Below are 14608 nucleotides of genomic sequence, written 5' to 3'. Positions count from 1 at the left end.
AGTATATGATTCCATTAATAGGAAATAACCAGAATAGGCAAATCAAAGTAGGTTTGATTGCTTAGGAATTTCAATTCTAAAATTGACTGTGGCAATGGCTGCCCAATGCTGTGAGTAGAGTAAAAACCAAGGAGTTCTTCACTTTAAATGATATATTGTATGTATGTGAATTACACCTCAGTAATGATGCTGCCAAAAAAGAAAAAAAAAAAAGAGAACAACCTATCAAGAGGTCAACCACTAACATTTGGACTTTCTCGGTCTGTAAGGAAATCAGCCATGCTAACTGTAGTTTTTCAGATTTTATCAATCTGCCAACCATAGTTTCTCAGGGGTTCATGCTTGACTTTTGAGCATATTGAGCTGTCTCACAGGATGGTCTTATTTGATAACACATTTTTAGTTAACCTTCTTTTTGACTGAAGACATTTCCAACCATATCTACATTGGGAACATCATCCAATTTCTCCCATTACTTGAGTTTCCCTTTCCAAGGTTTTCCAAAATAGAACTCACAAGTCAAGTAAGCTTTGAGAAAATCTTCCTTTGCTGGCACTAGCCACCGTATTACTGTTGGCCTAGATGCCAAGATTGGCATCAGCTGCTTCTCAAGGGAATCTTCACAGTGAAAGTTTTGCGTAGTTACTGCCTGGAGTTCTCACACCTAAGCAATACCAAGGCTGATGCGTCGCCACAGTAATAACACCCACGCTCTCACCCAACTCCCGGGCACAGCCTGTGCTCTTCTGATTACTGCTCCATCTCAGTTTCAATTCGTTCCTCCCTTGGCAAGTGTCTCAAAAATGTCAGGTCTGTCACTACCATTCACGATTTCAGGTTGAATTTCCCCTCATTTGCTCAGGAATTTTCACCGGGTTTGAGTTCATACTTCATAAACTTCCTGTTTTAATCACTAATCCTTATACCCAGATGAAAAGAGAATTTAAAGATTTTTTACACTGGTCTGGGGGAAAAAGGTGAAGGGAAAAAATAAAAACAAACAAACAAACAATCCTCATGGACACAGACAACAGTGTGGTGTTTACCAGAGGGAATGGGGGTGGGAGGAGGTAGGAGGTAGAGGGGGGATAAATGGTGATGGAAGGAGACTTGACTTGGGGTGGTGAACATACAATATACAGATAATGCTATAGAAGTGTACATCTGAAGCCTATATAATTTTATTAACCAGTGTCACCCCAATAAATTCAATTTAAAAAAGAGGCCAAAAAATCCCCAAAATAAACATTTAAGTTTAAATGAAGAACACTGAATAAATGAAGCCTAGAATTTTCATTACTATTGTAAAGGAATAGCTCATTGTGGCAGCATTAGGAACTGCAGTAAGAAGTCAAACTAATTTTGAGATCTGTGTGGAGGATGTATAAATATGAGAGAATCAAAACAAGCCCCCAGCAAGACAACTAACATTCCTGGAAGTCATAGGTGCTCAGGCTTCCGGGGAGAAATCCCTCTTGGATTGGGCCAGAGGGGAACTACTTTAGGCTTTGCGGGCCACATGCGTCTCTGCCATATATTCTTTGTTATTGACAACCCTTTAAAACAATTGTTAGTTCTTCATAAGTTACAGAAGTGTCTAATGACTATGCTGCACACCTAAAACTAATATAATATCGTATGTCGACTATAATTTTTTAAAAAGTTAAAAAAAGAAATCGAAGATAAACAGCAGCAGCAAACCATTCTTAGCTCACAGGCCTTATCAGCAAAGGCTGCTTGCCATGTGCCACTCCAGAGGGTCACACCAGGTAGTGGCATCAGCATAATCTCCTCTCAACGCAATAGCAGCTCATCTCCAAGGATTTCCCAGGACCACCAAGCTACAACTTTTCCCATCAGCCACTATGCACAACCGTGCTTCCCCTCCCTAAGCTTTCAGGAAAACACACACCACAAAACAGGAGACTGGCCAACATAGATTATGAGGTTCGACAATTTTGCAGGTGACAAAGCCATTAACTGGTTAAATATGTACTTAACGAAACAGCTCCAGAAGGTGGCTCGGAGGGGAGGGACTCCAGGGCTCTCTAAATCCCTTTTGTGTATCTACATATGCCCTGAAGCATTCACAGTTTGGGAACCAGAAATCTATCTGCTGGGTTTTCTCTGTGAGGAGAGAGTTAATTGGAAGGACTCTGCTAGGCTGATGGAAGAGATAAGGATGTCTGCTTGTAAAATTGGTTTTACATTTTGCTCTGAAACCTTCTTTTATAAGCTTAGATTTCCCAGGGATAGTAAATAATCCTCAGCTGGGGTATTTATGATCTACGAAAGGCAAGAACTACACAATGACTCGGTGGGTTTTATCATTGCTGCCAGGTTAATTTTTTGGTTAATCTCCGATCTGGGAAAATTAAATGGATGGCTAATGCTCTCTCAGGACTTGAAGGATCTGAACAGCGACTAAGTTAACCAGAGGGGTGGGGAAAACCAACAGTCCTGGTGTTGTTTCTGTGAAAGACAGGAATCCAGAGGTCATGACTTCTACGCTGCAGAAGGCAGCTATGAGCTCTTGACCTTAAATCTTCAATGAGAAGCAACAGCAAGGCGTGAAGAGCAGCATACAATGTAGAAGTGTGGCTCCTTTCCTAAATGAGTAGTTCTTAACCCACGTTCCGGCCTCATACCCTCCAGGAACAGGACACTGTATCACAGTTGTTGGTGGTGGGGTGGAGGTGGGGGGGCGCAGGGTTATCTGAATCTGCAGGGGAGTTGCTCCCAGAGGGTATCCATACATTCCTCCAAGGGAGAGAGCTCCTCCTGCCCCGCTTCTCATTGGCTGAGAATTGCTGGCTTAGCGGTGAGAGACTAATTATACCAACACAACCTGAAATAAATGTGTTTTCCCAGTACAAACACCATGGCTTAATTGGATAGGATGCAGGGTGAGTCAAAAACATTGTTTCACCTACCAGAGTTGTCATTTTAAGGCAAAAAGATCCCCTAGTGATCATTCAGCTGATTCCCTTTTATGAACCCAATGAGTTTATGACTTCTCCAAGGTCAGATAGCTTAAGGGCAGGGTGGGGATTGGAGCCTGGGTCTGGACTCCTAGTATAAAGTTCATTTCACTGCATCAGACTGCAGGTTCATTTGCTCTGTTGGATGGTGACAGCTTGTAACCCTAACCTCTGTTGACCTGTCTGACCATCAGTCATAAGAGGGTACCGAGAGAGTATGATCGACTCATAACAATCAATGGCCAATAGACAAAAGAATTTAAAGACACAGGCCTTGCTGATCTTTGGGTAAGAATACTGTCCTTGTTTATGAAGCAAAATAGCATTGATTATCGAGGTGCCCAGCCCCAATCCAAGAGCTATGATTTCTGGTAGATACTTTCATAAAATGAATTACTTAATTTATAAAGTTATAAAAATAAATCACAACTTACATAAAAGTTTTCTATCTCCTGGCTTTCAGGAAAAGAAAATGCGGTATTTTAAGTATGCCAAAATGCTCACTCCTTAGCTGAATGAATTATTGTGTCATAAAGACAATCATCCACAGGTTAACTGTAAATTCAGTTTTCTATGTCAGGTTTGCATAAAAATTAGGTATATTGGGAAATTCAACGTTCTTTCAAAAATTTATTCAAAATCCAGCCAAAAGGTGTCGTGGGATGAAAAGATTCCTAATTTCTTCAGGTCATGAAAGGTCACTATTGTTGAGAAGGAATGATATGTAAATGACATGAAAAACACTTGCAAGTGATTTATTGGTGAATGTTCACAGCATTTCTCTGATAAACCTGGGATATATTTCTCCCAGTTTTCAGATTTACCTGAAAGCCAGAATCTCTGAGTAGAAAGAGAGGAAGTATTGTCCCAGTATAACCAAGATGACTGTCTAAAATTGAGATTATCATCTGGAAACTAAGGAAGTGTCTCTTACTTTTGTTAGAACTGTTCTCAAGATTTAGGGTAGCTACTTTGAAAATGCCATCAGTCTTGGATCATAAAAACTTAAATAAATGTCTTTAGTGACCAGAACCTGAGCGAACACCATCATTTCTCATCTCCATCTAACACCAAACTTGGAAAAGCATCATCTTCCATTAGAATAAGGACTTGTACCTGTGGCTGCACTAGGAAGCTTTTTAAAAGGAGACTTGCAAAACCTTTCTCCCAGTGCTGTCTGTTTGGAGAGAAATTTCCCAAGAGAGTGTCTCTAAGATGGACAATTCAGACAGCTAACAAGTTCTTCGAATACAAGGAATTCCATTCTCCAGGCCTCATCAGAGCTATTCTGTCAGAGTCAAGAGATAGCAGCTGGGTGTTAAGATAAATAAATAATATAGTCCCACTAGTTAGAAAGAAAGAAACACTTAGGAGAAGGAAAAACAACTTTTCAACAGACACCTAAAAGCCTTCCTGCATGCCCTGCTGTTTAAAATTAAAAGCTTCTAGATGAGACTTGTGAGCTCCAACAGCTCCGGCTGAGAGCAGCCAAAAGGATCAGGCAAGAGAGGTGTTACTTAGCAACCTGGGCAGAGGTGTTACTTAGCAACCTGGGCAGGAGGGGCTGTTCCACTTGGTCCAACCTGGTTTCTGCTGAAAGCCGCACAGCTGGCAAGACTTCCAAGGAAAAGATGGCAAGAAAAGTCCTGAATAGACATGAGTTCATTGTCTTGCTGCTTCATACACTTAACATAACAATACATCCTTCTAAGATAGACACGAACTTCAATTAGAATTAAAAAAAAAAAAAAGATTAATATTGCAAGAGCCTAGGTACCACTGAACAGGGAAAGAAAAAGAAGCCAAAAGAGAAAATCAGATGATTTCCTTTTTGAGACGTATAAAGCATATAAAACATATGTATTATAATATTTCACTATATCCATATTTAAATATTATAATGTACCATGAAAAATAAATTCTGGTTCCATTTATATTTGTTTGCCCTTTTAAAAAAATTGTTTTTGAAGGAAAGAATCTAAGGTTCTAAATCTGTAGCCCTATTTGGTTTTGAATTTCAGACAAAAACAAACAATATTAGCAAGAAAACTGTGTGTGTGAATGCACTATCCATAGACCCTGAGGTAAAAAAAAAAAAAAAAAAAAAAAAATCTTGATTGAACTTAGGAACAGAAAGGTTGTTGGTCTTTTCTGCAATTAAACTTTATTTCGAATTTAGAAATTGGGAGAGCCTAGAATGCTGAATTCTCTTCTGTGAAGGCATGAATTTAACTTGAAAATAAAAATATTCTTAGCCACAGGGACATAAGAGAACTGTATCACGCCAGAGTTTACTTGAAACCATAAGCTTCCAGCTCAAGAGAGACATTCTATTACAGTGTGAGACATGATTCTGTCTTAACTCCCACCCAAGACCTCATTCAAACAGATCCATAATCCCATATAATAAAAGGCTAACATACAAATTGTCCCCATGAGTGGGAGTTCGACTGATTGGAAGTTAGATGTGCGCTGACCACCAGGGGGTGGCGCAGAACGTGCCGGGCATCAGTGATGTGGTGCTGGCAGCAGGCAGCAGTCAAGGTACTGCCAGCCCCGATGGGCCCCTACAAGAACAGGACCGAGGCAGGATGGTGGAACAGGTGAGTGGGCGGTGCCAGGCCAAGACGGGTACCAAGGGAGGCCCCAGCCGGCAGCTGGCAGCCACTAGGGACTTGACCTGTGCACAAATTTCGTGCACTGGGCCTCTATCTACTATAATGTAATCGTATGGCATCAACTCCAAAAGAAGCAACATAATATTTAATCAACTGAAATCCTGCCAAATAAGACACTTCCTTGTATTAGTTTCAGCACAACTATCAGGAAACCTAGTTATTACAAAGTAAATATCTATAAAATACTATTCTCTCTTTCAGGATATTACTTCTATAAACATAGAAATTTATGTCACACAGTTAATATTTCTATTAGTTAGTTTTAAGTTTCTTCCTAGGGGATACTTCTTAAACACTATTACTAAAAAATAATTATGTAAAAATAAATATAGAATAAAGTACAAAATGCCTTTAAAAACATCTATATGCTCAGAAACATATATACATTTTCCAATCAAAATGCATGTTGCAGTAAGGTGACTCCAGCTAAAATTGAAGTTTATAAATTCTTTCAATAATGTTTGGGAGATCTGAAAGATTACAGAGATATAATTTTATGAAGATGCTTCACACATCAGCAACTTCTCTAATATGGAAGCCAGTAAATTTGCTTTGGAAAAAAGTACATGTTGATAAATCTTCCCAGATATGTTTTCTGTCGATTGCTACTGTAAGATATATTTTACTTAAAATTAGGATTGTCTGGAGTTTGGTGGATTTAATTATTTGTAATTACCCAGCTGTTGTCAGCCTGTGGCCGTTATGACAGCGGCATCTACTATGTGGGTCAGGTTCAACTGTATATCTTCCCAAACACAGGTTTAATGTGCTATTGATGAAACCATTACTAGAACCAAATTAAAGTCGGGGCTGATGTATTGGTCCACAGGGAGCTGTCAGACATGAAAGGAGTAATTAGTATTCATTACTTCATACTCCACAACATTCCAATTATTAATGAACTTCAACTTTTGGACTATGCTATATCTATCACAAGCATCTTCTCAGACATTCATTATTAGGAAGAATAAACTAACATTAGTTTTTTCAAAATCACCCCCCAAACAAACAGAACTAAGATAAATAAAAACACTATTAATAGCCGGAAACTTTCTGAGGGGCCTGCTCTCAGGAGTATTACTGTGTTATTCCACCTGCATTTGCGGAATATGATGCAATAAAGATATTCTGGGTCATACACCAGCCTTCAACCCCGAGGGTTTGTCTCCCCCTCTTTTTCTTGTTTCCACTACTGTTCTGTCTTTACAATGCAAAGGGAAACAGAAAAAAATCAAGTAAAGTGTTCACTGTTGGAGATCACAACAGGAACACCTATTAGACAATTTACAAACGTAGATTTGTATGGGATGTGATCCAGGTAAATCCAATTTTTTTCTGTTCCTTTTTTAACATTGCAAGTGGGTTTCTATCTCTATCATCAAACAAAGCAATTCAACATTTTCCTGTTAATTTTATTTTTCATTGTGTTCTCCCAGCTTTTATCTGTTGCATTAAAAGAAAAAGAATTCCTATTTCTACCAATTTAATACCCCCTTCTAGCTTGCATATGTGTGAATATTTTATAAAGTTTCTCTCTCTCTCTCTCTCTCTCTCTCTCTCGTTGTTAATCCTCACTCGAGGATATTTTTCCCACTGATTTTTATAGAACATGAAAGGGAATGAGGGAGGAGAACATGGATGTGAGAGAGACACATGATCGGTTGCCTCTCGTACATGCCTGGATCTACTGGAGCCAGGGATCAGAGCTGCAACCCAGGTACTTGCCCTTGACTGGGAATTGAACCAGTGACTCTCAGGTGCACAGGCTGACGTTCTAACCACTGAGCGACACCAGCGAGGGAGTCTCTTTTTAAAGAGTTACATGAGGGACCAAGAGAGCATTTGTTTTATTTAAGCATATTTCTTTTCAGATAAGAAGGATACAATCACTTAAATATCAAACTTTATTCCAAAGTACTTTTAAAGCTTTTATGAAAAAATTAGTCTAAAATTTTTGAGTGTCAATCTTTTTTCCATTCAAAAATAAGAGGTGGAAAAAAACAGGATGTAGGAATAGTTCCTCCTGGGGAAAGGTGGCTAGTATTTAATAGGTCTTAAATATGATTTCTTTTTGTATTATAAAAAACAACAGAAGGGTGGAAGTCCCTACCTCAGTTCCGAGAGACTTCGCACTCCTGTGCACTACACATGAGCACAGGAACCTGTGTCAACACTCTGGAAAACAGTGTGGCCTTTCCAAGTCTCCACTATAGAACCGACAACCCCCTGCCATGCGATCATCTCACCAATGGCTCAGTATTCCTTCTGTTGTGTATAGGTCTGTCTTTCCCTGGGGAAATGTAGCTTCTTCCATGGCAGGATCTATACCTCATCACGTTTATACAGTGGCTGGCATACAGCCGTGCTCAGAGAGGTTTATTCAGTGGCTGGTAGAATATGTAAGCATCACTAGCACTCAGATTCTCTGGATAAAGATACTCTGAAAACAACTGCATGGGAGAGGGAAGTGGAAAAAACTGAAGCTACAGATCTGAAATTTACCCTCATACAAGTGGTTGTTCCCACACATAAGAGTTCAGGAGCTAGGACTGTTAAGGTAATAACTGCATACAATAATCAGAGTTTTTAATATTCTTTCATATCATTTTAAATTCTTTTAACCTTTTAAAAAATGCTGGAATGACATGATCAGCTCTATAAAGCCTAAAAGATATTCAGAGAGAGAGAGAGAGAGAGAGAAAGATTGTCACCGACTTTATTACACCTAAATTGTGTTACTGGAAGTCCAAGTTAAAGCTAAAGAATATGTATCTTACTGACAAAAAATGTTAGGTCTTCATATCAGAGTCAGAACCTTAATAACAAGGATTTCACTTTAGTGACATTCAAGATATTACACTATATTTTTAACACATCAGACACAGCTGCAATTATATTTATGTTAGAGTTGCAGTTTGTTAAGTGGCTTATTAGACTGTTCTAAATGTAAGTCTGGGTAAATTCTGGTTTATTAAACAATTATAAGCTGTCAGTCACTGTAAATGGATTTACTGGGTGAGATGTATAATATATTCTATACTCATTGGTTAGAGTCTATTTAAAAAATAGAAGTTAGTCACCTTTAAGCAGGCCTATTTCCACTTAAAATTGACAGGAATAATCTAGTGATGAAAAAGGAGACAGATACCTTTGAGAGAGTGGGTGTCAAAGAAGAAGGGGGTTGGGGAAGTTCTGAAATTACTCTTCTGTAAAGAAGAGGGTGGGGAGGGAGGGAGGAATGCAGTGAGATAAGTCTAGTGGATGTTGGTTCTTGAGTGAAGAGGCACAAAAAGCTTTGGGATGCTATGACCTCCTGACAACCCCTGAGGCCATGCAAGCTTTGGAGACCTAACTGCGACCTCTGACCTTTCACACACTTACAGAAAACGACCTGGTGAGTCCTTGGAAATGGTGTCACTGCCCCGGGAGAATGTCCTAGAGAGTGGGGTGGCCCGGGGGGGGGAATGGCAGCATTTAGAATGTCACATGGGGGTATTCCCACTTTTTGAATGTATTTTTAAAATCCTCACCTGAGGATATTTTTCCATTGATTTTTAGAGAGAGTGGAAGAGAGACGGAAAGACAGAAATATCGATGTGAGAGAAACACATCGATTGGTGGCCTCCAGCATGTCGCGCCCTGACCAGGGCCTGGGCTGGGGAGGAGCCTGCAACCAAGGCACATGCCCTTGATGGGAATCGAACCCAGGACCCTTCAGTGTGCAGGCTGATGCTCTATCCACTGAGCCAAACCGGCTAGGGCTATTCCCACTTTTTGGTTGTCCATCTCTGTGAAATGTTGGGGATGATTTTAGGTATCCATTAATGAATTCTTTCTTTTAATGGTTATATTTTAAGTATATTAGAAAAAAAAATAGAACTAGCACCATAAACCCATAATTTTGTGGATGCTATTACTTGCAATGAGGCTAAGGATAAAAAAAAATAGTGAGTGGATTTTAAATTGGTTTAAAGAAAACATCTAGTAAATAAGGATATAAGGGATTTGCAGTTCAGGCGAAAAAGGTAGTTTTGCAAAGTACTGAAGTTAGAGGAACATTGGTATACATTCATAAAGGAGCAGCTATTCGCAGACTTGTGGCAATGCAGTTCTTGTCTGTAAGTCAGGAACTGGGCAGCAAGAATCTGATCCAGCAGACACACAGTCTGAAAGTCTGGATCATACTGAGGTGGCTTTGGTCTTGGAATGTAGGTTCCCCGAAAAGTCAGAGACATCACCAAGAAGAATCCAATAGATTATGCCTGGTTATGAGGCTAAGACATAGAAGCTGTTGGATCAAACTCATATGTAACTCAAAATATATGTTAAAAGCTCAGCAATACTTACTTTCCTTTTCTAATCGTGTTCCTGCCGAGCAGTGGGTCAAGGACTGGATCTACCGTTTCCTCGAGGTTTTCAATTAGGATGACATCTCCGAAGGCCAGAGCTGTTTCAATGGCATTCAAAAACCTTCAAATCCGTCAGGATGGAGACAACAAAATGTGAGTAAGCACAGGGAAAACCTTCAAAATTATTTCTATTGAGTTATATTTTTGTCCCATTTTAAATGGGACAAATTAGAGAAAGCTATTTCATAAAGTAGTATTCTTCCTTAACTAGATGACATGGAAATTAAAGGTTAGGTTTTTGAAAGGGTTGAAGAGAAATAAAACGGGGCGGAGAAAACTTATTGTGCTTAGGAGATGTCTTGCAGAAAGCTTGCAGCCTTGAACACCGCATAGCCTAGGTAACCACTAGCCACCTGGCATCGGGAGGAGCCAAGGATGGACCGGGCCCTTCCAGCAGCAGAACGGCTTGCAGCCAGCAAGGATGAATAAAAACCTCCCCTCCCCTCAGTCTCCGCTGATGCCTTTGTCGGACTCAGCCCACCTGCACCCAGGTGCCTGAAATAAAAATCTCTTTTGGTACATTATGGCCTCATGTCCTGGGTGTGCGACCCTGGCCCACTCGGAACATTTCAGTTTTGAGATAAACTTCAGTTATATTTTTCAAGTGAAATTCAATAGTTTGAATTAATAAGCCCACACATAAATTAGTTCCTTTTGATGATAATCATGGTTGAATTAAAACTATCCAGACATCGTAAGTTTATATGTATTTGATAGGACCTTTTTCAATTAAGAAAATTCAAATTCTATCAAATGTCCTGTGGTTTTATCAAATGTTCATTTTTTAAATCTTTAGGTTCAGTCATGTAAAATGGTAAACTGTCATTTTATTTCATTCCCATTCTTCAAAAACAGTCTCTCCCCTTCGAAATTCATTTTCTCCAAATATTCAGATGAGCAGGGAAGACATTTATCTGCACAGTTGCAGATATTCCTTATTTCATTTCACATGTGAAAAGATGACAGAGGACTCAAATAAAATATCAGTAAGTCCAAAATTATTCAACATTAAATGAACACCAGCTATCTACAAGAGAGCTTTCCACTTACCAGATAGTAATAGCAGGCCCAATAACAGAAAATCTCAGAATAGATTCAATTCTCATAAGTGACATATAATACTTGACTAAGAAATCAAATTATCTTCACATATTCAGTAGGACTTAGAGCCATGTTAAAACCTTACTACAGGCAAAGAGTACACATCATTAAGCCTGTAGGTGCAGTTGACAATTCCTGTGATATGCCAAATGCTCTAAAGAAGGATTACAATACATCACGTTTCCAGGAAATTGACATATTTTCCCTCTCAAATGCAGGGTTTGCTCTCGCCTTCCATCTGATTTCCTCTTCAGGTAAGTGGGTGCAGCCCAACATAAATGCTTTTCAATAGAAAGACTTTACATGAAACAGGATCCGGCAGACAACAAGTACCACCAGACGGTCACATTTTCAAAGTGGCAGCGAGGTCTAACAAATGCCAGGACTTAAATCAGACCCATTTCACAGCAGCTAAACAGAAAGCCAGTCCCTCAGACTTCACATACCCTTTCTGGCCCAAATGTGTGACTTTCAGGTCCGCCCCATACTTATTCTTGATCCACTTAATTCCCTGTTGCTGGGGATCTATCAGCAGGGGCCAGCGCTCACAGTGTGTTAGGATTGTGGCGTTTTCGGTTGACATTCTGTCACTGGGGAGGCCTTCGTTATTCCAGGCGGCAATGGTAGCATCGTCCGTCAACATGGCAATCAAATCCCGGCCTTCGGTTATTGGAATGGAAACCTTTACAATCAGAGTTAAATGCAACGCATAAATAGTGGGGCAGAGCAAAAATCTCAGGATGACAGACAAGGAAAGAGACTCAAACTAAGAGAAGACATGCAAATTCTCTGAGGACTCTGAGAAGCCATGAAATTCTCACCATGAAATACAATTTGAGCCCATAAACCCAGTATTTTACCTCTTAGGATTCTGTCAATATTTGCTTTATGACTGCCTCTATCTTTATGACTTTGCCCTCTATATACATCTACAGCTACTCCAACGAGATGAGCGTGAACTTAGACACCAGGAAGTACAGTCAATAACAGAAATGTATTTGCCCAATGGCGGGATCGCCCCACGTAAGCCATGCTAAGGCGGGACATCTTGCTCAGACATTTCATCTTTTACTACAAGCCAACACCAAAGGAGATGACATCTCCTTCCGGGATGGGTTCATGGGATGCATTCAGTCCATCAGCTTGCCGGCTGGGCCCAGGAACTTAGATTACAGTCTCTCCTCTGCCTACACTGTGATTGCGGAAAGCACTGCAATGGGGGAGCTGTGCTCTTAGAGAAAGAAAGAGAGAGAGAGAGAGAGAGAGAGAGAGAGAGAGAGAGAGGGGAGGAGGGAGGAAGGAGAGAGGGAGAAAGGGGGAGAGGGAGAGAGAAATCTGTTTTAAAGAATAGGGGTCATTTTTTATAAAAATGGACCAATTTTACCAAAACTTAACAAGATCATGGAAAGTAATTTATTCGTTGTGTCATCAATCACCAAGCATTTATTGAGCACCTCCTGCCCATAAAACACTGTCTGGAGACGCCAAAGTGGGCAAGATGGAAAAGGAGCTGGTCCCCAGGCTTGATGGCAACATGACTCCGTAAGAGATTACAGGAAGAACCCAACTGGGAGTAGACAGGGGAGGCCAGAGCAGCAGTCGGAGTTTGACTTATTGGTTGGCCACAGAGCTCCAGTAAACTAAATGCTGGGGAAATCCCCACAACAAAGCTAGGATGCAATTTGATATCAATATAGGAAAAGTAGCACAATATTCTTCCTGTTCCTGACTACAATGTTAATTTAGAAGTAAACTCTGTCTCCTAGTGATATGAATACTAAGCCTTGGTATCTGACTTGATGCAGTTTCCTTAAAGATGCAAATAAATTGGTATCTTTTAGAATGAGCATCTTCCTATTAGCCAAGGGTGTGTGGCTTTAAATGCTCACCTTCTACCACCACCCTCGGGGCTACTCTTTGGAGGGAAACAATTTTGGGTAACATGTAATTTGGATCTTCAAGGTCACGTGTGCCCACTGCCCCGTCCTTTTCAGCTACCACCATGCCAACTGGTTTCCTCCCTATCCCGTGCTCCAAGCTCGTGCCCCTACTGTTGCACTTTCTGAAAACCTTTCCCAGGTGGCCTGTAGTTGCCTAGTCCTATTTGGATCAAACTCCCTTGCTCTCTACCTGTGTGTCTTACCCAAACCCCACATCTCCCCCAGGGCCGTGGCTCTCAACCCCAGCCTGCATATTAGAATCACATAAAGTTCTCAAAAGCTGTCAACACCCCATAGTTTTTTTTATTCTCACCCAAGAATATGTTTTTTATTGATTTTAGAGAGAGGTGAGCTATTTTTTAAAAAAACAATATTTTTATTGACTTCAGAGAGGAAGGGAGGGAGAGGGAGGGAGGGAGAGGGAGAGGGAGGGAGGGAGGGAGGGAGGGAGCGAGAGGGAGAGAGAGAGAGAGAGAGAGAGAGAGAGAGAGAGAGAGAGAGAGAAACATCAATGATGAGAGAGAATCATTGATCAGCTGTCACCTGTATGCCCCACACTGGGGATCGAGCCCACAACCCGGGCATGTGCCCTGACTGGGAATCCAACTGTGACCTCCTGGTTCATAGGTTGACACTCAACCATTGAGCCACACTGGCCAGGCTTAAATTGAGCTATTTTTATACTTATGTACAAAATGGTATACTTCTAATCTGAAAGTAGTCATGCAAAAAACAAAACAAAACACAAAATACAACAACACGTTAACAAATAACTCATATTAGTAAGAAAACAAAAGGTTTCATACTTATACAATAACATCATAATCCAAATTTTATTTCCGTTACCAGTTTGGTTTATATAATTAATTTTCATCTCTCTGTTTGGCCATCATTAAAATAAGAAAAACTGCAACACACAAGGAACATCTCCTTCCCACCAGAATTCCCAGGCAGTTATTGCTGCAGAGGTACAAAAGCACCTGGTATATATGCACTGTTTTCACTACTGAAATTTCAATGCGATGCTCCCAAATGCTGACAAGGTAAGGAGCTGAGCTTACCTTTCGCTGAAGAAAGGGAACCCACTTGCAGTCCACCAGCTCCTGGCGATACTGCTTCGTGAAGGATCCGACGTAAGACACAAAGGCCGCCATCAGGAGAACATCGCCACAGAGTGTCTTCTCTTGAGCTTCAAAGGATTGTATAGACTGACCCCAGCGAATCTTCTCTGACTGAAAGATAAAATTACTCAGTTGTAACTGCAGGGTGAGCATCGACTCAACAAATGCTTAATGTAATGGCGTTGGGGCACAAGTTAAGCCTACGTCCAGTCCTTAGCAGGAGCAGAGCAGAACTGGTTGGATGACTATTGCAATCGTTCACGTGTCTGAAACCCATGATTCTGAAGGAGCTCTCACACTCTCTTCCGTGGAGTTACTACCACATGACGTGAGATCTGTAACATCTTCTCCTCAGATGCCCTAACTCCTTCACTGTGA

The 14608-nt window shown here is 40.5% G+C and overlaps 1 protein-coding gene across 1 annotated transcript in view; it reads right to left on the bottom strand.

Annotated features, from left to right (window-relative positions):
* Positions 1-14608, bottom strand: part of DNAH11 (dynein axonemal heavy chain 11) — a 192560-nt gene that overhangs the window by 36250 nt on the left and 141702 nt on the right. The window contains exons 63-65 of the mRNA XM_070424420.1: positions 14171-14341; positions 11616-11851; positions 10007-10129 (exon numbers count right to left, since the gene is read on the bottom strand). Of these exons, the coding sequence (XP_070280521.1) occupies positions 10007-10129; positions 11616-11851; positions 14171-14341 (530 nt within the window). The remainder of the gene's footprint in view (positions 1-10006; positions 10130-11615; positions 11852-14170; positions 14342-14608) is intronic.

Source organism: Myotis yumanensis, unplaced genomic scaffold (genome assembly GCF_028538775.1).
Source record: "Myotis yumanensis isolate MYYU_CA2020_CCGP unplaced genomic scaffold, mMyoYum1.0.hap1 SCAF_9, whole genome shotgun sequence".
NCBI classification, from domain to species: domain Eukaryota; kingdom Metazoa; phylum Chordata; class Mammalia; order Chiroptera; family Vespertilionidae; genus Myotis; species Myotis yumanensis.
This window is presented reverse-complemented; position numbering and strand designations above follow the sequence as displayed.